Source organism: Agelaius tricolor, unplaced genomic scaffold (assembly GCF_023055355.1).
Source record: "Agelaius tricolor isolate 1412-34295 unplaced genomic scaffold, bAgeTri1.0.p SCAF_2, whole genome shotgun sequence".
In the NCBI taxonomy this organism is placed as follows: domain Eukaryota; kingdom Metazoa; phylum Chordata; class Aves; order Passeriformes; family Icteridae; genus Agelaius; species Agelaius tricolor.
In genome coordinates, this window is record NW_027269262.1 from 931842 (window position 1) to 958842 (window position 27001).

A 27001-nucleotide genomic window follows, 5' to 3' on the forward strand; every position below is an offset into this window, starting at 1 on the left:
TAGCAACATATTTTTAAAGTAATTATCATACATTATATTTCCAATAACAGTTTTTTTAAGAAAATAATTTTGGTCCTATTTTTAAATAGGACCAAAGCATCTTGGTTCCAAGCATGTTGGATATATAAATTAAATCCTTTTCCAGTTTACAGTAGAAATATCCCTGTCATACATTTTCTTTCTGAACACCTTTTAATTATAAACATGATATTGTGGATTAAATATGTTGCTTAAAGCACAGTAAACCTCTTATCTACCTAAAAAATGTCAAAGATTTTTGCATCTGAGCTGTCTCCTCTGTATCTTCTTAAGAAAATATTACTGCTTCTAAAATAAGAGTTATAATAAAGTAGATATCTAAAATGTATCCATCATAGCTGTCTATATTACAAACATCTGCAATTACTAACATGAGTCTTAAATGAAAGTAGAGATTAAATACTGCTGTTCTGTGCCTCTTCTAGCAGCCCTGTGCCCTTACATTACAGTGTAATTAAGCCAAATATGTCTTGGAATCATAGAATGGTTTGTGCTGGAAGGAACTTCTTACACCCTCCAGTTCCACTACCTGGGACACCTTTCACTAGACCAGGTTGCTCAGAGCCCCATCCAACCTGGCCTTGAACACTGCCAGGGATGGGCCATCCACAGCTCCTCTGGGAAAAGCACAAGCAATAGGAAACCCTCACATTTTGGATTTGTGGTCTAGAAAATTGTGCGTCAGCCACCCTTTCAAGCCCCTTTGAACTGCTCCCATTAAAATGGCTTCCTTTTTTTCTTTTTTTTTTTTAGTAAGACATCTACTACTTCATTCTGTAAAACTTCTAGATCTTGTTACAATTTCCAGACTCAGAAGATGCAAAAGAGATGTGTAGATGGGTCATGCATATATATCCACTCAGCAGCCACTTAATATTGGATAACACTTACTACAAATAGCACTTAAGTGCATTAATAATATTAAATACAATAATAACATTTAATATTAAATAACAGTAAAAATAACACATAATACTAAAGCTGACTTCAGGAAGACACTTTCATTTCAGAGTAAATTTTAAAGTTTCTATCACAGCAGAAAGAAACAAGCCCTTTAGTGTGTATTTTTTCCAGATGTCCATTAGAGAAAGAATCCTGAGCTTTATCCTGAGAGTGTACACACACATTTAGAGCAGGACATTATAAGAGACATGGATTCAAGTAGCTTTTTTACTTTTGTTAGGGAAGATTTTTCCCTAAGGAAAAGGTCATTTTTAAATTTGATAAAGATATTACAAATTGCTCCCATTAAAATAATTTTTTTCTGCTAGAAAGAGTTGTTACATTGTAACTTATCACCCATCTAACAGTATCTACAATGGCATTCATAATTGTGTCTTCACAGATCAAACTTACCCATTATTCCCGTCAGATAGACACCATAGAGAGATAAACCGGTTGTGGCAGCATTCCAGACTGTCCCAATAACAGCATACAAAAGGATGGAGCCAAGATTTCCGAAAAACAATCTATTTGGCATAAAATATCCAGCATCCAAAACAATGGGGGGCAGCAAATAGAAGAAAAATACAGTTGGTGTCAGGGAGAAGGAGGCAAGGTGATCTGCTGCCCATACAATGCCACCGAGGAAAAGACCAAGGACAATCAGCAGAGCACTTTCTGGAACCACCCGAGTGACTTTGTGGGACAAGTGGAAAACTGCAGGGAAACACAAAAACAGTGAGTCAGAAATGAAATGGAGGAACAATTTGAGCAACAACCGTTGTTAGCTGGCAATTTTGAATCCACACAAACTTTTTGCTTTTACTGTGATTAGATGCAAAAGTGTGCGTGGAATGTTTGGGATACAGACACTTATGGAATAAAAAAAAAAAAGGAGTTGATCTTCAGATTTTATCCAGCATATTTTAACTTATATGAAGCCAATATTCCATGACATTTATATCCTTCATTGGATTATCTTCTCTTAACAAGATCTCTTAGGGAAAGATGATGTTCTGTGCAAAGCAGTAAGTGCAAGGCTGAAAAGCAATGGAGAAGTCCTGGAAATGTATGATATTATGGTTTATTTCTGTAACTAAAAATACACATCCAGCCTCCTAATTATTGTCTTTAAAAATGATCAGTTTATGAACAGGCTTATTGGAAGATGTGATAAGGGTGCTGCAAGAACTAATTTCAAGACAACTCTTTTAAAATGTGTAAATATTCTGATAATGTAGCCTGCAGCAGGAAAAAAAATGAAGCTTATGTAATGGGAAATCCTTTTTGAGCCTTTTCTTCAAGACATCCCTAATAAGGTTTTCTTATAATTCAGAGGCTTTCTGAAGGAATTGAGGCTTTAGTGGTTCCTTCAAATATGTATTTGTGCGAAATGGTTCTGCAGTAGGCTGCTTTGTTTTGTATAAGGTGTCACAAAATTTGTATATTACAATAGTCTGTAAAATCTGTTAATAAAGACAAAGAATATATGGTACTATCACATCAAAACATGTAACAGTATGGTGTAGTCAAACTATATAAACTAGCCAATGATTAGAAGGAGGGAAAATTACTGATCTCCATAGGCAAATCTAAAGAGACAGAGAGATGGCACAACCAGACAGAAAAAACAAACTGTTCAAGGTGACAGAAACACAACTAAGACTGCAAATACATGTGGCAACATATATTTCTAGTGCATTTGATAGGTATTGGATAAAAGAAAATAAAAAAGCAGAGAGAAGAACAGAGAGAAGTCAAGTCTACAAAGAAAGATGGAACATAAAATTCGAGGAAGAGGCAGAAGTGTTGTTTATAATAAGTAAGGACTTTAATTGGCTCTCTTGGGATTTCTGTAAGCTTGTCCTTCAGTTTATCTTAAGTAATGATATGGCCCAGCTGGCCTGAACCCTGGTACTTTGTGAAACTGACCCAATAAACGTGTCTTTACTTACATAGCTTTGTGTTAAAAATGCGAGTTACACTTCAGGAAGAAAATTTTAGCAAAAGCCACCAAGTTTCTCCTGGTTTGAACATCAGCTGTGTTGAAGCTGTTACAATGCTAACGCAATTTAGCTAAGAACTAGCTTGGACAAAAATCCATCATTATTAATTCCAGACTCTTAAGCCATAGTGGAAGAATCTTTGCAATGACCATGCAGAGATCTTAGACGAGGTTATTTTACTGAGAGAGCATTGTTTTTCTTCCCATCCAAGTATTTGTCCTTGTCAAACATTTACTAGTTACCTTTTAGAGTGTTTTAAGGGCCCCACTCTTGAACTGTCAGCTTTTGCCTTGGCTGCATCTACACAGGCACCATCCATCATTACAGCAGCCCCACAATAATGTGCTTCCTTAAGCTATAGAACCTTCATGGTCTCATCAGAATAGAAAACATAAAAGTGACCACAGTCTCCCGATGCCGATAATGAGCATGAATGTAGATGTTCCTGAGTGTTTGCAGACAAGACTAAAAAACATGTTGGAACACAGCTAAAAAGTGGGATTAATACAAGTAAATGCAATCAGACATGAAAACAAACTGCATTTAGTGAAGCTGACTAAACCATGCCAGCTTTCTATGTCATTGGTGTCATGTAATGAGGAGATGAATGACACTTCACAGAAACAAACACTGGTTTTTCTCTAAAGTTTCCTCTCTTTGTTATAAAATCCCTTGGGCTTGCACTAGAAAAGAAGGAGAGAGAGGAAATTAAATGAAGAAAAATAAACTAGCTACTATTCCATGTGTACAAATTGTGGCATTTAGCTTCTCAAAAGTCCTTCCTACTAGTCATTCTTGATTCCTTGAATTTCCAGTCAGTGAATTATCAACTAAGTTATCACCTCACAGAGAGGGATTATCTCCTTATCCCTGAAAATGAATGTTGCTGAGCTAGTCTTACTAACCAAAGTCTGTTTTTCGTACTCTTACATTAGCAGATAAGCCATGACTATGAGAAGTTAAAGTTAAAAATTTAAAATGAACCTGTGAAGACTTTTCAAAACTAGGCATTTGGGAAAAAAAAAACCCAAAGTCCAGCTAAAATTTCATATTTTGTAGAATTCTCCCCTTTACAACCAAAACCAGTTATGAATGCTGGGAAGCCAATCTGATTTTGGTTATAACATTGTCTCCTCCTAAAAGTTGCATTTTCCCAGTAAATCAGCTCTGTCTTATCTGTCTTGGTCGCCTTTAACTCCAACCCACTGATTATCTGTGCCAGATTTTAATACTATCAGCAATAAATTCTTCTACTCTGTTAGTTTAAGGATGCAGGCCATGGACAGGAAAATTATTGCATGAATGGGGTCTAGAGAAGCCTCTTTTCATTTTTGTATATGGCCCAAGCAAAATCTGAACAACCAGACTGTATTTGTTTTAAAATAATTGCTTAGCTAACTCTTCAGGCAGATAACATGCTATATGATTAACAGAAATACGTCTATAAGCATAGAAATAAATAAAAGGAAAATACCACAACTGATGAAATTCAATAAAATAGCTTTGGACTGAGATGCAATTGGAACTTAGATTAATGTTTGAGCTCATATTTGCACCTACACAGATTGATTTTTTATTTTCTGACTATGTGTAAAAGCATATTTTATCAAGCTTGTACATTATGAGTAGTTATTATATTTGTGGAATTTGATAGAGATAGGTTAATTCCAAATTCATTCCTTAATGTTTATTTTTGTAATTCATTATTCTGAAGCAACTTCTCTGATATATTCTGAGAGTATTACAAACTCACACAGCACTTCTGTTTCATAAAGTTTGCCTTTACTTGTCTAAAAGAGATCCAAAAACTGTCCCACAAAGTTGATTGTGTCCCCATGACAAAGTAGAACTGAAAGCTTTAATTACACCTAAATGTCTAGCATGACTAGGTGTTTCACCTGACTGAGGAGAAAAATACAATCCAGCAAGGTTTGTAAACTCCTAATGGACAAAGAGTTTAGTTTGATTCTGATGTGAAAGAAGTTTCAACTATCAGGAAGGAGGATAGCATGCAGTGCTGCTCAGATAAATTGCTCTGTTACAGACCCAGAGATGAAATTGTCTATTTTCACCGCTGTTAATATATTTTAATGAGGGAAAGGGTAAAGGAAGAACACCTGTAGACAATTCATGGCATAAAAGAAAAAACTGTGCACAGGGCAATTTTGTGATCCATAAATTTTAACATTTAACATTATAACATTTAGCATCTGGAATTCTTCTACCTATGTCTAGATACAGTAATAAAGAAAAAGTTAAACAACTGCCTCACTTCCAGTACATGCTATACCTGGTCTGAAAGTGGGTTGGACTGGCTACTGGGTAAACTGGGTTTAAATTCAAGCTGAGTGTCACCTAATTAGAAGCTTTCTACAAAATTAAGAAACAGTTGCACAGTGTAAACATCCTGTGATTTTTTTTCAGATGCTTCCTTTGAGATCCAGGAAAAGGGCCTGTGACATTTAAGCTATCTGATGAGAAAGACAAAACAAATTAGCAATCTACGATGTGGTGACTGGCACCACTTTCTTTTGACACAAAGAATAAAACATACTTTAAGAAGTAAATTGGCATTTATGGCCTTTTATAAATGCAGTAACTTAGATTAAATCCTTCAGTGGAATTTACAGCATTCAGTGAATTATCTCTTGCTTTCTAAGGCGATCTGTGACTGGTTTGGAAGATGTGATTCAACAGAATAAGCTTTTTCTCACTTAAAGAAATGAAGTCAGGAAGACTGGTTAAAAGAAAGAAAAAATTAATTTTAACATAATAAAGAAGAGATACTGTACAATTCATCTTCAAGTTGTAATGTTTGTAGACACCTAAAAAAAATTTCTGAAGTAGGGTTTTCACTTATTTTTTAAAATTATCTCTAACAAAACCTATTTTTAATCAATACTGATTTTTTCTTATCAAAGGAAATATTTTAATTTAGCTAGAGCTAGGATTTTTTTGTATTATTTGCAGCCAAAATTAACAATTCGAGATAGATTTGCAACCTTTTGAAAATACACCACTGCAAAAAACAAAAATCTAAAAGTACCTATTTAAAGTACTGCTAAATTTCAGGATTTATGCAGTCATTTCAACACTATTTCAAATGAATAATAACATTTCTATTAACTTTGGTAGTGTAAATTCAAGTATCTGAATACAGTGAAATTATTTTTGCAGCTAGTATTACTGTTCCAGTGAATCACAAACCTACCACATGTACACAATGTGTCATCCAGAGAAATTAAGAACTGACCTATAATAATGATGATAATTCTCTGATGATTTTTTCCATGTATCTTTGGATAAAATCCAAGGACACATAAAATAATTTAGAAAATTAAAATATGATCAGCCTATCCTTTCCATAGTTTCTGTGAAAGCATAGATATGAATCCATAAACATTTCTAAGCTCCTCCTATCAGGGTTGGTGGCAGGCATGAAGTCTCCCACATGCATTTTTACTAGTGGTTCAAATATGCACTGACACTCCCTTATTAGCCTGTTTTCCAGTTCTGACTTTTTATTTTCACTTATAAAGTTGAAGTTAACATACGTCATCAAGCCATGGGTGCTTCTAATTGGAGCTCCAAGACTTGATTCTCTGCAGGTGGTGAAAACCCTTGCCATTGACCAAAGTGAGAGCAAAACACAGCAAGCTCCTTTGTGCTTCTTTACTTTGCAGAGATGCAAAAAACGGGATCTCCAAGGCAGCACACAATAAGATTTTTTTTTAATAACACAAGAAACTTCTTAAGACAAGGCATAATAAATTACACAGAAGAAAATTCTGCCCAAAGAGAACTCTTCCCTCTAAATATCTTCCAGTAGTTGGACACTGACTGGCAAGCATGAAATTTTTGTATCTTACCTTATGTACCTGTTCACATTCTCGTTAGCATTATAAAGGAATTCAATTCAAAAACTGTTTAGTTCTACCATTTTTTCAATTTTTCAGTGGTGCCTTCTGCAGATATATGTTATTATTTAACACAAAAAAAAAAAAAACCAAAACAAAAAACCCATTCCTGTAGCATACCTGGAGAAAAATCTGGTTTATCTTGCGTGTATAATAGCTTAAAGTATAGTCAAATACCAGTTTGTGACCTAAATTGTATTAACTCTAGCTGGTCATAATGTAGTTCAATAGTTCATTGCTATTATGTTGGTCTACCTGACTAAGACATGGCCAAACCCTCTAAAATATAATATACAGCATGCATTTTCAAGAAAGGATCATTTTGCTTCTCCCATGCCTAAAAGTTATGGATTCCTGGGCACACTCTTGCTCCCTAGACCCACACTTTAGCTGCAGCCACATAGTGGGTCACAGCTCAGACTGACCAGCTGCATCTGCCATGCCAAGAAAAAAGCAGCAGTGCTGTAGAAATACATACAGCCAATACACACCCCTGCAAGAGATTGCAGCATTCATGGTGTAGGAACTGTGTGTAGACACTGGGATAGAAACAATTGTGTATTTTTTATGTTTGTTTTTTGCTTTTTTAGTCTGCAAACTCCTTTAACAGACTAATGTAGATTAGATTAGATTAGATTAGATTAGATTAGATTATTTGGAGATTGTTTCCCAATAAAGTATTTAAGTAGGAGCCCTGACATCTAAAAAGCAGCTGAGCACTCATTGTTCTAAAATTACTTCTCACTCTTGGTTTACCAAGAGTCTCATATAATCACTGAGTTTAATTGGCTTCCTCTGGTGTGTGCTGTGGTCCTCTCATGACAGTGAGGGCAGTGGATGTCATACACATCACCTCATCCAGTCTAACAGTGAATTTTTCTTATAAAATGGACAGCACAAAATCCTTAGCAAACTTCCCCATAGCAACAGTTTGGAAAATTGCTTAACAATAATGACCATTTTTGGTTTCATTTTTAATCACGTTGGCAGTTTCTAAAAGTAGTTCTCGTCAATGCTACTTTCTCTTCTGTTTATTGGGCAATTTTATTTATACTACCACTTTAATCTCAAATTTCTCCAGAAGTTTTGCTGATAAATCTAATCTCTACTTACTCCACTCTTTATGAAGAGGTTTTTGATACCATTTCCTGTTTAAGAAGTTTTACTTGTTTATAATTCTCCTATCTTTTATTATGACTCCCTTTACTTCTCAACAGTCATGCCCACCTACTAGTTCCCCAATAAACTTCCTGCACATGCTATACTTGATTTCTCTATCATCTCAGGTCTTCCATTTTCTGTTCTATCCTTGTAATTTTTGTTATTTTCACAGATGCACCAATTTTGCATCCTTCAGTGCATTGACCTCAGTTGTACTGGATCTTTTTGTTAACATATCCTTCATGACTTGACTTCCTGAGTTTCCTACTTTAGCAAACACAGCATTTCTTACCTGCATAGCGATAGGCACACCTTTCAAGTAATTACAGCTGCTTATGTAGCCTGCACAGAGTATCTGGGAATTCTCATTAAGAACCATAAATACTAGAAGGGCTATTTGGCTGTTTATCCAGACCTTCATTGTCACACCATTATATTTAATGATCTTCATCTCAGAGGATTATTGCCCCAGCTAAGTCTATGTGAAGGTACACCACCAGCCCTCATCACAGTTAGAGACTTCATTCTGATTTCTAGCCTGAACTTGTTCACAGATATTTTATGTTCCTTTTCTTTTGCAGAAGTGATATCAATTTTCTTAACTGGCTGTTTTTCCCTAATGTTAATTCCTTAATTTCCTCTTATATAAGCAGAGAAAAAACCATGTTTTGATGCTTGTCTTTGATTTTTGAAAGTAAACCACTGCTTTTCAGTCTTCAATTCTGTCTATTTCAATCTGAGTTCACCTTTGTGGATTCAGAGCCATCAGAAATATAGATTGCATTCTGCATGAGTCATAGTAGAAGCAGGTCCAACAGCATTAATAATTTCCTATTACAATCTATAGTTCAGCTACATCCTGGATTCTTTATCACACTGGTGACTCACAGTCACCTTGTGTTCACTTTGTACAGATGTACCTCTCTTCCCCTTCCCATTCTCATGTCAATTCCTGTCATGGCCTCTGAGTGAAACTGCCCTTGCTATTACTGTATTGCATACCTTCCTCTAGTATCAGGACTATATATTTTTCCCTGTACAATAGTCAGATCTACATGAATACTGATAATGCCTGCAGAAATGAGTAATCAGAAACCTTCAGTAGGAAGGCCCACATCTGTGTAATGGTAGATCAAAAAAAGAGCAAAACCAATGCCCTGCATAACAACTGTCCAAAAACTAAATTCTAGTGACTTCCTGTGGCCGAAAAATAATCCTCTTATAGTTTCATACTTTTATCTCATCTTTATCTACACAGAAACTATTTTACCCTGTTTTATCTGTAGATGAATTTAGACTTAAAGAAAAAATATCTTCCATTGTGTTCTAAGAGTGGTTCAGTTGAAGCAAAGATTGAAAGCATTAGGGAATTGCATTTCTAGTTTGTCAAGGAAGTGTTTGGGCAGACTTGTCAGAACTGAAGCTGATCATTATTATTCTATATTTGCCTTTCTAATCTTTATCAACAAAGTGTGCTCAGTTCTTTTTTTCCTGCTCAGAGGACTGATAGCATATTTTATAGTCCTTTGGATTGTGTTCTGTGGACCTTGCAACAACAAAATAAGTGTTGTGAATTAATGTTGCCATTTGGAATTGTTTATATGCAGCAGACAAAAATCTCTTAAGAAAACAGATTTTAAGGATTTGTTGCATCAATACTCCTTAGACAGACATGAAATTATTTTATTAATCAGTACCTTATGCTTTTACCCAATCTAGAAAAAACATAAGAGATTTCTTGAAAAAAAAAATGAAGCTATTTTATATCTGAAGAAACTCAAAGATGTAATATACTTATATTGTACAAGATGTAAAATCCACTTTTAGTATTGGATCTTGGTACTGCCTTAAAATATACTACATGAACATGTCTATTAGTATGATTTATACTTAATCTTGGACATATTTTTCCTAAGCAAGGCACAAAAGTCCTTCATATGGAAGGACTGGTTTGAGTTTGGTTTAATCCAGCTCAAAAAACCTTGCTTTATTTGTTGCATATGTAATGCTCACAATTTACAAAGTGCATAGCATTGTAATGAGCTCATTAAGGAGGAAATTTTAGGTAGCTGGTCTCTGTAGGTGAACAATTAACAAAATATGTTAGCAATTAAAAATGTAACCAACATACAGGTCAAGGTTCCCAGTTGATAGGTCATAACATAGTACGATAGCCTCAAGCCAAATTCAAAGAAGTGTGTGAGTAAGCAACTATTACCTCTATAAGCACTTAGAACATAATGAAGTTTAAACAGTCAGGCACAGTTTATCACAATTATGCTAAATAGTTCTTTTTTGAAGGGGCAGTCCCACTGCAGTGCAAGTGTGGTAGCATTTGGCCCTCATGGAACTGAATGACACTGAAAGAAAAATGGGAACAGTCAAAAATAATATTTCAAAATGAGAGCAAAGTACACATTAGAAACACCTTGAAGTATAGTAGAGGATATAAAACAGGACGGTAAAAGAATCATAAAACTGCTTCACTTGCTATGTAAAGGTATTATAATTAAATTGCAATATATTACAACAGCTCCAGCTTTAAAATAGTATTCAAAGATTCACTGAAAGTTATTGACAGATAGTGAAAGCATTGTTTTAGTTTTAAAATACCAAACTATTTTCCAGTAACATGGGTTAAATAAAGAAATGCCAAGAGCTCAGTTTCACACCATGAATTTTAATTTTCTTTTTTCCTTTCAACCTCCATTTTAATATGATAAATTAATTGAAACTAAGACATCCTCATGGGAATGTTTTGGCATCCGCTCATAAAGATAAAAAACTGCAGAAATGGGTTACTAGTAATATAGGAACCAGTTGTTTTGTTGCATGATAAATTGTGTAAGGAATTGCCAAAGCCTGAAGAAAAACCAGAATCAGCTCTCCCTGGTTGAGGTCTACAGTAAATGAAGAAAAATAAGATGAGGAAGAAATCATTTAATGAATACCAATAGTAGGCTGAAACTCTGTAAACGTCCTTATATGGTAGGGACTTTGTCTTCTTCCCCTGTACTGCTTCCAGCAAGGCATAGTAAGGATTGTTGCTGCTAGGAAGGGCATGAGGGACATAATTAAACCCTAAGGGCTAGGGCAAATAGCTATGAAGGCTGCTGCAAGTCATGGGGTAGGAAAGTACTTTTTTTCAGGCACTGGCAGACTGGCTTGCTTCCTGTCCCTTACATTCCACCCCACTACGATTTTAATTAATACAAGTGGAATAGCATGGAATTACAATGGAAGTATTCCTGATTACAGCAGTAAATTAAATAAGCATTATGGTATTCAAATTCCCTAGTGAGGCCCACAGACCAAAAAAAAAAAAAACAGCGAAGCAAGCAGACATGTGTCAAGTAGCTCTTGCTTAAAACTGAAAATATATTTGAGAGAATTAACAAAATATGCCAGGCTACTTTCCATTGAAAGTAAATACTACTGCACCCCCTGAAAAGCTTCAAAGTTTTGCCAGTCATATGTTGGAGGAGAGTCTCCAGCAGTTTGGTAAGAGAAGAATTTCATGGTGGACTACAACTCCTATACATAATTTCAGAAACTCAAATATACTGTTTATATGTGCCAGAAATTTGGCATCTCAGATTTTCTTGGTGAGATTTTAACCAAAAAGTTAGAACTACTTTTAAGATAAACACTTCCTATTGACATAAGTTGTCCAGAATGACAACAGATGAAGTCTCTTCCCAAGCTCAACACAATTCAGAAGTGTGCGCTCACAGCCTAGAAATCCACTTGTATCCCAGGCTGCATCCAAAGCAGCGTGGACAGCAGGACAAGGGAGGACATTCTGCCCCTCCACTCTGCTCTGGTGAGACCTCACCTGGAATTCTGCATCCAGCTGTGAGGTCCCTGGCAGAGGAAAGGGCATGGATCTGTTGTAACAGGTTCAGAGCAGGCAACTAAGTTGATTACAGGACTGGAGAACCTCTGCTATGAAGACAGAATGGGAGACTTGGCATTGTTCAGCCTGGAGAAGAGAAGGCTCGAGGAAGACCTTATAGCAACTTACAGTAGCTAAAGGGGGACTGCAAGAACGCTGGAGAGGGACTTTTTGCATGGACACACAGTGAAAGAACAAGGGGAAAATGGCCTTAAACTGAAGGAGGGTAGATACTAGGAAGAAACTCTTTGGTGTAAGGATGGTGAGGCACTGGAACAGGTTTCCAGAGAGGTTGTGGACTCCCAATGCCTAAAGGTGTTCAAGACCAGGCTGGATGCAGCTGTGGGCAACCTGGTCTAGGGGAAGATGTCTTTGCCCATGCAGGAGAGCTGGGACAAGATGATCTTTAAGGTCCCTTCCAACCCAAACTATTCTATGATTCCATGATTCTCTAATTTTTTAGGGCTTTGGAAACATCTTTGTAGAGCTTTGGAATGATTTATGATCCCAGAGCTTTTTCAGAAAATGGAGAAGCAAGTAAAAACTTTTGTCTTAAAGAATGCTCTAGACATAATGTGTCACTTACCTGTTTCTTCATACACTATTATGGAGAATACATTATGGAATTTACTTCATGACAGAATAGCTCTTTTGACATCACTAGCACTAGTCAGAAAGAATATGGTAAAGAACTGAGCAAGGTGATCAGTGGGAAAGAAAGAGGCAACAATTCTCATGTTACAAGAGTTACACAGTACTCTGTCTATTAAGAAAACACCATTTTCACCAATCAAGCCTGTAAGTTTCTGGGTTAGGCAACAGAAAACAGAAAATGTGACATGCTTTGTTACTGAATGCACTCATTCCTGCCCATAAGAAAGTGAATTTGCTCAGAAATCCAGATATGTGATTTATTTTCCCTTGGATTTAAGGGCAAGATGCATTTTAATTTATATCACTCTAATTTTATCCTGCAAATGGCTCTGAGATACTGCTATCATTCAATGTGCTTTAGCTAGACTTTTGATTTTTGTCCCTACAGCTTCTCCAATTAAGTAACACGTTAACTTTCATACCTTCATTATCTCATTTGAGAGGTGATGTACACGATGGTAGCAGCAGGAGGAGCTGTAGTTTAATTAGGGTCCTTATACTGCAAAATGTAGTGCATGGAAAATAGCTTTGATGCTTTGAAATGCAGTAAGAAGGTGATAAGACAGCTGTTTTTTCAACCATGCATTTGTGTTTTGTAGTGCAGGTGCAGGCAAAGTGAGAAAGGACAGTGTGCAAAAAGAAGTTCACAAGGAGATTAGTTTAACATTACTTTCCACATTTGAGAAATAAAAAGGAAGGGAACAAAACAACTGGCTAAAGCTGTATTTGAAGGCTAGCTCACAACTCAAATATTCTGGGTACTTAAGATGACTGTGTATTACAAGAAAAAAGAAAGGTAGCAACCAGACACAAATCCCCTCCTAAGTAAAAAAATCCCAGAATGCCACATACCTAGACTAAGCATGATTCTATTGTATGATATATAGTAAAAAGTCATATCAACATAGGATTCTTTTCATTGTAAAATAATGTGCTTCATATAGTTAGATCCCTTCCTACATGGGAAAGATTTTGCATATATTCCTAAAAATATCTGTGCAGAAATTAAACTTTGGGAGCAGTAAGAATTCAGTATGAAACAAATATTACTAAACTATCCACAGTAGTACCTCTTTTTTACTTTTATTACCACATATATAAGAATTAAATTTCAGTTGAATCCTAAAGTAGTTACAATTTGAAAAGACCTTTGAAGGTCATCTACTCCAATCCCCTTCAACGAGGGGGGACATCTTCAACTAGACCAGATTGCTCAAAGACCCATCCAACCCGGCTTTGAATATTTCCAGAGACTGAGCATCTATCACCTTTCTGGGTAATCTGCTCCAGTGTTTCACCACCCTAGTCATTTCTTCCTTCTATGTATCCTGATTCTTTTAGTTAACAACCACTAGTCCTAGTCCTATCCCAGCAGGCCCTGCTAAAAAGTCTGCCCCAGTCTTTGTTTTGGACACCCTTCAAGTACTGAGAGACAACAATGAGGTGTCCCCAGAGCCTTCTCAAACAACCTAAATGCTCTCAGCTTGTCTTAATAGGAGAGGTACTCTCACCTTCTGGTCATCTGGGTGGCTTCCTCAGGACCTGCTCCAACAGATCCCTTTCCTTCCTGTGCTGAGGACCCCAGAGCTGGACACAGTACTCCAGGCAGGCTCTCATCAGGGCAAAGCAGAGGGAGAATTGCTCCACTTTGACCTGCTGGCCACGCTGCTTTTGATGCTGCCCAGGAAGCAACAACAAAATAAAACAAGGAGCAATGCCAATGCCAGAGCAGTAAAGAAAAACAGTCACTGATTCACAAATTATTGTCCACTCCTCACAGAAAGCCCCTGTCAATACTGTGACCCCCCTCTGCCTCACAACCCAACCCAGAGTGGGAACCCTCTCACCCTCCCCAGAAAATGACTGAAGGGATACAGAATCACCTCCTCGCCATGCCCCTCCTGGCTGCAAAAATTAATCCTGTCCTGGCTGGATCCAGGATTCTGTGTTTTAGGCACTATAACAGAAACCTTACCATTGGCAGTAGTACTTCTTCATCTCCCTATAATCAGAAAGCATTTATCACATGATGGCATATCGACAAGATTCTACTGACTTTCAACACATTGGGGTCCTCCAAAATGCAACAGACAAAACATGCTAGACCAGGCAGCAAGAGGAAAATGTAAGACCATTCTCCTTTACATTTGCATGGGTCTTTCCTGACACAAGCACTTCAGTACCCCCACAGAAGCTGAATTTCCACTTGCAGTGGCAGATTTATCTTGGACTGCTTTTAATCTTTACCCATAAATCACAATAAACAGAAGGAAACTTCATACTTCCTCCTGCTGTTTTTACATCCTCATACTTTCAAACACCAAACAGCATTATTCAAGTGAACATGCCTTAAGAATTATGGTTTTTAGTAAGATCAACTGTGCTGTATTCCTTAAGAAAGGCTAAAGAATTAAGATGCCTTACTGAGTGCTTGAAAGTAATAATTTTGGTTCAAAAAAGATTTAGCTTATCCCTTAATTACCATTTTCTTCAGTACAAGTATTCAAGACATGAGAACATATTCTTCTGTTTACTGAAAGGCTAGGGAACATAAGGTTCAAATAAGATTAATATATTGTGTATTAAGGAATTGCTGCTCTCCTTAAGTCCATGGTCAATGTGAGTCCTTTTTTTTTAAGCTCATGTAAATCGTAACAACCTCACCCTTAAATCAGAGAATGTCTGAAAATTGAATTAACTTGAGCAGAGGAGGGGGAAAGTGAATTATAAAATTTTATTTTTCACTGACTTCAGTGATGTATCTATCCTACTGAAAAAAAAAATGAATCTTCTGAACTTATATTCTTCGTTTTTAACAAAAATTTTGGAGGATCGTGGACTTTTTTTCTAAATTTTGTCACGGAGAAAGTAATAAAACTCACCTTCCTTTTCCAGGCACTTCTACTGCATAAGACAGTGTAAGTTTTCACTGGTACATGTTTCAGACTCTGTTAAAGATGCTACACAGCCACTTAGATATCTGGCCTGAGTGAGGCACTAACCTATCTTTTATTCTTGCCTTGGATCATAAGACTTTGCTCCATGCAGCAATTGGAAGATCCAGCTTCAAATATCCCAGAAGATTTATAGAATTTCGAGGAGCAGGTGGAAAGGTGGCTCCCTCATTTGAAAGAATACTTAGCATGACAGCGAACTGAAAAAATTGATATTCAGTGATTTGATGCCTCTTCATCTTCTCTAAGAAATGCTGCCTGTACAGCAGATACAGTGTATTCCACAGGATAACACGGAGAGCTACTGGATGAGTCCTCCTGAGGATAGATTGCCCAAGAGCAAAAGCAATCCTCTTGAAGCTCTATAGAGCAAAGTTCCAAAAATCTTACATTGCTAACTCATGATAAGTCATTATGATTAACAGAAGTCTTGATAGAACCTGTCAGGCAGTATTTTATGACAAAATCCTTTCAATGAATAGAAAATATTTTAACAGAAAACCTTTAATGACAGTCAAATGCTTTTCTTTGTGATAACAAAGCAACAGAAATTGAGAAATTAATTAAAACATTTATGTGTTTGTTAGGCTTTGAATGTAAATATGGAGATTCTTTCTGCAGTTTTTCTCGTTCTTTCACAATCTAATTCCAATGTTTTTATGTATATGTAATAGCACCCTTATCTGTAGCTTCCATTCTGCCCTTCATCTCATACCTTTTATCGTACTTTTTCATTCTTGATCAGGGCAATGCTCAGTTCAAAAGTGTTTATTTTTTTAGACGTAGACTATCTTTCTCAGTTCATTACACCAGAAAGATTGTGCATGCAACTTCAAATACTTTTTTGCCTAAGAAGTTATTTGTGATTTCTTTTCTACATGGCTTCTATGGTAGCAAGTGAAACAATGGAGAAGCATGAGAATAAACACAGCATTTAAGCAGTAGTTCTACTTAGAAAAAAAAAATACACTATTCTCCACTAATGGTCATCCACAACAGCTGATCCCACCAAGTAACTGAGTCCAAAATATCTTTATCTACAATTCAATAATGTTTCTTGACAAAATACCAGTTCAATAGTTGAAATGTCCTCCTATCCAGAGTCAGAGTTTTCACAGTCCTTTGTGAAGTGAAATGGAGTTAGCTAAATGAGTATAATTTCGGGAAGGAATAGAAGACCATTATGGCCATAATTTAGGGTTCTTTTTTTAGAAGGACAAAGGCAGTCTTCTTGAGAAAAGCCAATTAAAAATGGACAAACTGAGACAAGGTTGCAAAGTGCCAGTGCTGCAAGTCGAAGATGCAGGAGTAATAGCTGCATAAGTACGGAGAGCCATGGAGGTGTGCTTTTCTGGCATACAGCTTGTGTGCAGAAAAGGGATTTGTAGGAAACAGGGTAGACTACAAACACCACTTCTGAGTTTACACATGTTCCTGCTGACTCATTTAGCTGCTACTTGAGCTTGGTACTACCAGTGAACAGATCTCACTGCACGTTCCCATCAAGCAATAATGATAATTCTCATTAGAATATCGATTCTTCCTGGGGCAAAGTTTGGCTAAAACAAGAGATGAAACTCACTGTGTATCAGGTAAGAGAAGGCAGAAGGGTGAGTGATATATGAATGAAAGCCATTCATAACAGAAAATTGAAGCCACTCTGATCAGAGAGCACCTAGCTTAAAGGAGAGATAAACTATGCTGGTACTTTGTCATTCCTTTATTTAATTCATGACGGCATGATCAAGTGGCTACTATAGGACCACGTTGTTTTCCTCTCTTCTCTGTAGTGTGCAATTTTGTGCTATCCAAAGTGTACCAATTGAATACACAAATGTTGCTTTCTTTGACCGGGTAAGATGCAGATGAAGGTCTACCCATGTATAACCACTGCTAATCCAAGGTTCTGCAGATCTGACAGAGCAACTAATTCGGTAAACAGACTCATGAGGGACAAGAAATTTCCCAGGAGGAGTCAGCATGGTTCACTACATGAAAGTGCTTGACCAACCTGAAAACAATAAGTGATGCACATGGAAGATGAGGGGAGACCAGTGCCTGATGAGTTTCTAATGAGCCGTCAATAAGGCCTTTGACGCTGCCTCCCAGAACAGCCTCAGGCTGTTGCTGTAGGGGCTGGATGAGCCGCTGTGGGATGGATTGAAAACCGGATGAAAGGACAGACCTTGAGGATGGTGATCAGTTGTGTAAAGTATAGTCGGAGGCTTGGTAACTTGCAGTGAACCCCGGGGGGTCTGAACTGAGTCCAGTCCTGTTTAACATTTTCATTAATGGTCTGAACGATGGGGCAGAGAGCAATTCAGCAATTTGGCTGATGACACAAATTTGGAGGAGTGGCTGATAGGCCAGAGGGACCTTGACAGGCTGGAGAAATGAGCTGACAGGAACCTTGTATAGAGTTTGGCAAAGTGAAGTGCAGAGTCCTGCAACTGATGAGGAACAACCCTCCACACCAGTATATGTAGGGGGCCACCCAGCTGCAGAGCAGCTTGGCAGAGATGTGAGTGTGGCCAAATACTGGCACAGGCTGCCCTAAAGGGTTGTTGTAAATAATCAAAAGCTGTCTGGACATGATCGTGGCAATGAGCTGTAGGTCATCCTGGGTAAGCTGGAGCACAGGACCAGATGTTGCACCTTTCAACCTCAACAAGCCTGTGACACTATTATTTTATGAATCTGTGAACTCCATAGGAGACCCAGTATCAAACAGTTTTCCCCAGTTCACTACTCTCCCGAATTCATTCCCAGAACTAAATAGGATGGAATAGCTTAGAGCCAGAATTATTTCAACAGAAAATCTGGATATTTAATTCAAACCAGGTCTTAGAGCACTTCACACTCTAGACTGTGCACAGACAGAAGAGCAAGCATTCAAAAACTGCTTCAGTCATTCTGGAATGAATATTTTAACCACTTAAACCACTAAGTATCATTTATTAACTGAATTTCCTAAGCATATATCTAAGCTGCCAAGGTCTGAAAATTTACATCTAGATATTCACCAGTTTAGTATTTCACTGGAGTAGGATTGTAATATCGCCAAACTATATCTATATTTAGTTTTATGTATGATCACATAACAACTCTACCTCCAGTACAACTGTTAATGTATCAACATAACATTAACATAAAGCTATCTTATACTAACTGGTATCATCTAGTCCCTGGAATATTATTATATCACCAAACCAATGAAACAAGTTAATTTTAATAAAAGAGCTAGCAAGTCTCTCCATCAGTTTACAATCTATTTGCACCTGGGAGATTTTCATTGTGGAATCTCACTGTCTCAAGACCTTTACCGGTTTCTTAATATTTAATATTTTCCTCAAAGCTTAACTTATGAAACTGGCTGAATCCATAAAGATACTAGTTCAAACTTACCCCCCCCCCCCCCCCCCCCCAATTTTTAAAAAGCAGAGATAACCATAACCACATGTTTTTGAAAAATCAATCTACAATCTACACTGAGATTTTCTTCCCTGGCATGTGATTACTGCTATTTTACATTTGGCTTTGGCAAAAACCAAGGCATTTTTTCTTTCAATAGATAAATGCAGAACTTCTCTCCTAGACACATTTTAATAAATCCAGAATTACTGCTTTTATTTTCATTTAATGGAAGGAGAAAACTCTCCAGATCCAACTACTTAAAACCCCTGTTATTGTGCAGGCCTTTCAGAATACCTTCCAGTTTTCTTCTTCCATGAATGAACATTAAATATTCGTGCCTTAATTGAAAGTGTTTCCATTTGATGTCTTGCATTCCATCTTGGTCAGCTCTTCCTTGTCAGCCTGTAGTTTCAGTGTTTATGACTTTACAGTGCTGTACATAGCAGCCAATTGGGTATCAAGTCATTCCTTCCACAGGCAATATAATATTTTCCACAGAAAATACTCTGCAAATTGCTTTACAAAAGGAAACAAAGTATTGCAACACAGCCAATCCACCATGCTCTGTGGTTTACCAAGACAGTTTTAATGGTCTCTAGTTTTAAAGGGTTGCCACTTGTCAAAAAACCGAATAGCAATTAAAGACTCTAGTTTTTCAGGCCATTAGTCTAACTTCATTGCTGCAGGGAGGAGAGAAAAATCAGAGACATTTTCCTGAGAAAAAAGAATACTCAGATAAGAAATATTCTTCTTTGACTTTGGACTCAACATTTCATCTTGGAACAGAGCGAGACATATGATACAGAAGAACTAAGTAATCCACTAGCCCGTTAATTCAGAGCAATTAAAACTCAGGTAAATAGGGCTGAGAACTCTTTTAGTTGAATTCCAAACATTTCTTAAAGCAAACTTGTGGTAAAACTACTGATATTTGACAGGCTTCTGGTTGTATGTGTCAAACAAAGTAATAATTCAGGATTTCCAGTACCAGCTTCCCTACTAAGCATCTCTAACACACAAAGGTCCACAAGAAACAAAGGGGGACCTCAGAGCCTTTCACTTGAAGAACAAGTGTACACCTACTCTGTACACCCAGAGACACCTTGGTCTATTCCTTGTGGGGCTGTGGTCTGCTGCATTACCACATAAGAGATTTACAGTCACTTCGGGGGATTTGTAGATAGCTCTTGGTAATAAGTGGCTTGAGCTCTGAAGACAGTAAATCAATGGTTTCAACAATCCTAAGACTACAGTATTAAAAGGATTCCATTGTTCTGCAGAGAACGCCGAGCACTTTGCACACAGGTGCCTGAAAGTAATTGATGGCAGAGATCCTTCCTTAGGTATGCATGCCTGAACTGTATTCAATTCAGGGCCATTCTCAAAATGCCATTGTTTTCTTATGTAATTCACACAAGTTGCCATTGTACATTTGCTATTTGCCAGGGCATGTAATCTGAATCTTGTCAAATTATACTATCCTGATATCTTCTTCCCTGCTCTAAATAATTAAGACTTGAGACTTGCAAGACTTGGAGGGGGAGGGGGAAGAAGATAGATGTGTGTTACAGGGAGACAGGAAGTACAGAAAAATTATGAGTAAGGCACAAGAGTAAAATGGAACTAAAATGTGGGAATAGGCAGTCACTTAAAAATATGGCTCACAGATTATCACTTAAAATATGGCTCACACAGTTGTTCCTAGCATTGGAAAGGCAAAGCTATTATTCAGTTTTGGAAATATTCTTTTCAGATGCCTAAAACTTATAAAATATTAGATATAAAAGGTAATTCTTTAAAAAGATAAGAGATTTTACAGTACTTAACATTCCTAGTTCACAGGTATTTTAAACAGCATGTTGGAGAAGAAAATACAGCATCATACAAAAATGAAGACAGCAGATATGTAATAATTGCCAGCACAATTTTATAGTGTTTCTATGACTGTCTGGGGAGAAAATGCATATGCCTCTGTTCTAAGTGTGCTAACCTGTTTCAGCTTCTACTGACTTCACAATAAAGGTAAAAGAAGCATTTTCCCCTTCTTATCTTTGTCAGGATGGGCGGGAGTGGCGGAGGGGGGGGGGGGCGGTGCGGCGATAGCTAACTCTAGACTTCTTAGGTCACAATGTAAAGACTTTTTCCATATTATCACTTGCTAATGACCGCAACTTTTAACAAGATCTACAATCATGAGGAGGTTTTAAACTTTGCAGGATCTGGTGATATCATCACCTTTGAATCTCTGACTCCATTTTCAGTTAAATACACCCAGTAAAGTTCGGCTAAGCACCTTTCAACATTTTTTCTAACTATGTCATTTACTGAAGAATTTCCAACAGAAGAGCTAGTCTCACATTTTTTATTTTATTAAAACAATACCCTAAAACACTTTCTCTACTTAACTGACACTTTTCAGTAGCTAGAGTGCTAGGAGGAGAAACTTTGGAGGCAAATGGGCTTTTGTTATGACAGTTTGCTTTGGAAGGAGGGTTATTGATTTCTTCAAAGAAAATATTGCCCCAGGAGTCTAAATTAGATGGATGGTTAGACCTGCCTTTCACTGTTCCTTCCCCAGCCCATCCCTAACATACTTAAAATTCTCCACAGCAATTGTTTGTGTTAACAAAATCTAAACAGCTCCTTTCTCAGGATAGTTTGAGACAATGTGAAGGAGTCCAGGCATGCAGAAACTAGACTGTTTGTGGGGAGCCATATCTCTAAGCTTAGAGATGCATTGTGCTCTGAAGCTTGTGATCCTCCTGGGGTCTCAAGAGCTGATGGACTCAACAAGTTCATCTGACACAGTATCTTCATCCGTCTTCTCCTATGTGTTTGCTCACTGTTATTGAATCATTTCTTCCCCCTCCTCCAAAGCATTGTGGCATTCCTGAGGACAGATTTACCAGCTGCCCTGGATTCAAATTTCACTCCCACTTTTTGATTTCTTATATATAAGCCTTTAGAATTTGTATGCAACTACACAGAAATTAAGGGAAAAAAAAAATTGTGACATTCTTAGACTCAGCATAACCTATACCAACAAAAATGGTTGGCAGGAGGATTGACTCAGATAATGAAAAGGTTGTGTAGCCTTCCTCATTCCTGTTCATAGTCACTTACTCTCCCACTATTTCTTCCAGTTGCTTATCTGCATACACGGAGCAAACCCAGCGGGTCAGACAGACAAAAAGGCTGCTTTGAAGAGCTTTTTTTTTTACTTTGGAACAATTACCTATTCTTCTGTAAAAATGTTGAAAAAATGTTATAAAAATATTAGAGTACAGAAAGGGATTTAAACTGCAAGAAGGAATTTCACAATTTCCCTAATATAAACTCCAATGAAGATATAAATACAATCTCTCTCTGTTTCCTAGGATTCTGAACAAGTGTAGAAACATGTATTAGATATCCCTCAAGTAGAAAGCATTTTTTTTTTTTTTGCATTGACATGGTCTGAGAAATACCATCACAAAATTGTATACAATGTTCAGTGTTAAAAAAATTCTTCTCTTAGCCATTTTTAGCTTCTGAGCTCATTATTTCTTCCCTTCTTCTACTTCCAAAGTTTTCTGATCTTCCACCTGTTCCTGCCTCTTTCTGTGGAGACTTTCCAGCTGAAATATTTTGTGTCTTCTATGCATCTATTTATTCAAAGTTTATTTCCAAGATGTTATCCATGACAGACATATAAAGAAGAAGAAGAGCACATTGCCAAGTGAGCTTAGAAAGAATGTGAGAGTCTGGTCAGCGTACAAGTGTCTTTCATCTTAAACCAGAACTACATTGTGTGAGTATGTTGTTTAAAAATGGTACATCCTTTACCTACAGCAGGAAATATCTGTACTGTCTGTAGCTATAAATGCACAGATGTGCATTTGGAGGTTATTCTTTTTCAGTGGTATTGCTTATTTCTTCTGAAGCACTGAGATAACCAGGACGTGGACTCCTGAGGTCCACCAGGAGGGTCCTCTGCTGTACCTCATGTACTTCTTAATGTAGATAAGATGATTTTCTGGCTTAGATTTACAAATGTAAGTAGTTTATTGGCCCTATCCCACAAGGATACTCCTCTGTAGTGATAAGACAGCCTACCAAAAGAAGAAATAAAGATCATTAGCCAAAGCAGAACATTTTGAACCTTAAAAATGTTTCACGTGAAGTGGAAGAATGAAAAGTTGGAATATCTCAGATGAAGAGGGTCAAACAAAATAAATTAGAATATGTTAAACAGTAGACCAAGATGCATCAGAAGTTTCATGGAAGGCACATATTTTTTTTTATTTTCTATAATGCATGAAAGCCAATTGTATGAAGATTCTTTTCCACAGTTTCATTTGTAGCAGTATTTAGAGTTAACTAGTAACTAGACTAAACTAAAACTAAAAAAGCAGTTTCCTTCTCCAAAAGCCCAAAACTAGTCACTTCTTCATGTATAGGGATACTTATGAGATTTAATATACAATAGTTTATGTGGCAGAATACCTTGTACACAATATGAACATCAAGCCCCAGAAAATCTGCAAAAATCTCCTAATACAAAATGCTTCCCCCAGTCATATAATATCATGAACTGAAACTTGTTTTTTTACAAAAACCCTGAAATTCCACACAAATGAAACAAAACAAATCTAAAAAAACCCTGAAAGCAACAAAAATTCAAATAAGCACTAAACCACTAATGCTATTCCAATTCAAGAGAAAGCAAAGTATTCTCATATACCTTTATCCCCAGGTACCAACTGCAATTCCTAGAACACTTCCTGCTGACCCAATTGTCTATCATCCATCAGTAAAATAACTCCCAATCCCTGTAGCCACGGAGAAGTGAGCTTGCATGTGTAAGAACAGCTCCATCCCTGCTGAAAAACCCACAGCACAACCAGTACTTTCACTCCACTACAACTGACCTGCTTCAGGTAGTAAAGAAACCCAAGGATAGATGTTCTATATTTCTTTCTCAGTTCTCTTCTGTCTGCTTTTTGAATATGTAAACTTTCTTTGATGCAGCACAGGACTTTTGCAATTCAAAATCTCATAGATTTCTGACCTACTTTCCAGAACCCTTGACACACAAAGGCAGACAGAAGGCAGAAAAGCTATTTTTTTCAGTTCCCTTTCTCACAGACTTATATGAACACCTTCATGATTTCTTCATTAAGAAGGTGTTGAACAGTGAGTGTACATTCTTGCTTTTCTCTGTGTTATTTGTAACTGATGGGGAAAACAGAGACATTCATAGGCTCTCAGGGGAATACAGCAGTTATCCACTGCTTCTCCAGAAACTATGTCCAGAGAAGTATAGGATCAAAAATACAAATGTGAAGAGAGAAACATACAAAGCTTGAGAGCTCTGGGAAGAAAAGTGATGGAGCCGATGATAAGTATGATCTACTAATAAGTGACATGCTCTGTGCAGCTATGAAAGAAGTACAAAGAATTTAAAAACAGAATCAGCACCACCTGGCTCCTGACAGTAAGCGCTTTATCAAGAGTTTATATCAAGGACTTCATGGTAAAATGGCTCATATTAATCTCAACTAATCTCAATCCAGGCAATTGCAATTTAAATATAGTACAATCTAACTGTCCTGTTCTTGGGTTCAGTGGCTTTAGACACAAACTGATATGGTTGTGCACCATTAATATTACACTGTACAACTGGGCCACATGTCCAGAACAGCAAAGTCTAAATAGCACAAGGCCTTAATAACTATACTTACTTGGAAGACTGTCTAAAAAGACAGTTCAAACAAGCAGCCTGTTTATTACTTTGTTCAGTACAATTTTATAGGTACTCAGTGTTGTCAGTTGTTTCCTGTATATGGTTTCCCCAGCTTTCTAATTGCTATAACTCATCAATAAAAGTAAATTAAAACATAATTGTCTGTTATGTAAACTCGGTGATGCAGCAACTGTCTGAAGACAAACTATTTGCATAGTGTAGTCAAACAGGTTCAGAGAAAGGTATTTAGTTATATATCTATGGTTAATCAAGTAAAAGCCAAGATGCAAATACTGCTGGAAAATTATGTACAATATCACCCCAACCTGTAACATACTCCTTTGTAAAATACTTTTTTGGAGTTTGAAGACAACATTTTCCATCCAGGTCTTACTGTGCTTCTCTTATGTGCTAGACAGAATATACCCAAGTATACCTTTTTACATCTTTCATTCTCTGCGGCATGAAAAATCTATGGGATGTGATTCTGGTATACCAAATTAGTATTAAGAGTACAAGTCCAGAAAAGTCTTCAGTAGGATTTTCAGCTGACCTTCTGAGAGGAGACTGATTATAAAAAAGATTTATTTTAAATTAAAATGGCATTTACAGTGTCAGCCAAACTGAAGGTGTGTTTTTAGGCAAAAGGTCTGAAAGTAATAGCATCAATCAAGTAAAATGCATTCTAATTAAACAGCGACTTTTCTCGTTCAGCAAACTGCATTACTGATACAAGATCGCTTTTGGAGAAAGTCACAAAGTTCAGAACACAAGAGTTGGAGCATTCATATAAATTCATTTAAACTACACAGAAGTTAGGCTAAGTCCTGGCTTTTCACTTGTTCCAATTTCTTGAAGAAAATTCTGGGTGCTCTAAAGCTTGTATTTTTTTCAGCTACATCAGATGATCTGATAATATGTGTTGCCTTTCTCTATAAACGATGCTCTTTCACTAATCCAACGATGCACTTCAAAGCAGAAAATGCTAAGTTCATATGTGCAGTTTGCACTGGTTAGTTTTGATATTACGAGCTGATATAGCTAACAACCATAGGCAGGAGAAAAGCATATCATAAAGTGCGGTAGATATTGTGTAAGCAGTAAGGCCGGATTTTTGTTTCACTTTTGCAAAAAAGTTTTTCCTGGGAGCAAGGGGAATGCAAGGTCTCAAGGAATTGAAAGGGTTTTCAAGGAGTGAGATGCAGAAGCCACAGTCGTGGGCGGTGAAAATGAACCAGGTAACCCCTCGAGGCTGGTGAAAATCACACTGCTAAGCACCGTGTAGGGCAGTATTATGAAATCAGGACAGAGTACAGTAAACCCCCTGAAAACGGGTCAGCGGACCGATGATAAGCTTTCTTCATTTACGTTGGGTGGGAGAAGGGCTAGGGGGGAGGGAAAGGGAGAGGACATGTATTAATGTGTAACTCCGGACTCACCGATTTTGGCCAAGCTGGCCACAAGTATCCAGAGTGCAATGATATACGGCTCCTTGACGTGATCCCATTTGAAAGACACGATGGCAAAGCTTTCGTTGCTATTTTTATGGCTTTCCGAGCTTCTCTGTCCCAGCGCCGCTGGGAGAGCCATCAGCCCCAGGAGGAGCGCCACTCCAGATACCGGCCTCATCTTCAAATCACACAACAAAATTCTGCTTCCCCTTCCCGGAGAGATCCCGCCTCTTCGGAGGTCCTTGGGGGCGAGGTCCTTGTCCCTGCGCCCAACGGCTCAGGACGGTGGGACAGCGGCGCGCGCGGCCGAGGGCGGCAGGGTCCCCTCCTGTCCCGTCCCGCACCGGCTGCTCCAGGCGTCGCCTCGCGTGGGGTGGCACAGGACGGGTCAGAGGCTCCGCGCACACGCAGATGCTTCGAGCTGGGGTCCCGCTGCTCGCCCGCACCTGCCTTTATCAGGCTGTTCCCGATCGGGCGGAGGCGGAGCCTCCCGCCGCTCCCGCAGAGGCTGCCGTGCGGGGACGGCGATGCCCTCACTGACGGAGCGCCCGGGGGTCGGCGGACAGCTCCGCAGGCTCTGGGCTGTGTCCGTGAGGCCCTGGACAGCTGGGCAGCGAACAGCAGCGGCCAGCGCTGGGAGCGCTCCCGCGGGTATGTCTTAGGGGAGCCCGGCGTCCGCGCCCACAGCGGAGCCGAGTGCGCGGGACATCCACAGGTCTCCTCCGTTCGGGCACTTTGGATGCTTTTGTACTAGCCTCCCTCCCTCAGCCTCACTCTCCCGACAGGTTGTCACAGAGGAAACGCACTCTTTTGCGCTTGTCAGCCTCGAGTCCCCTTCTGAGC

The 27001-nt window shown here is 38.0% G+C and overlaps 1 protein-coding gene across 1 annotated transcript in view; it reads right to left on the reverse strand.

Annotated features, from left to right (window-relative positions):
• SLC9A3 (solute carrier family 9 member A3) overlaps window positions 1-26451 on the reverse strand; it is a 49692-nt gene extending 23241 nt beyond the window's left edge. Inside the window, exons 1-2 of the mRNA XM_071450155.1 lie at window positions 26147-26451; window positions 1396-1698 (exon numbers count right to left, since the gene is read on the reverse strand). Coding sequence (XP_071306256.1) covers window positions 1396-1698; window positions 26147-26336 — 493 coding nt within the window. The 5' untranslated portion in view covers window positions 26337-26451. The remainder of the gene's footprint in view (window positions 1-1395; window positions 1699-26146) is intronic.
• Window positions 26452-27001: the final 550 nt, after the last annotated feature.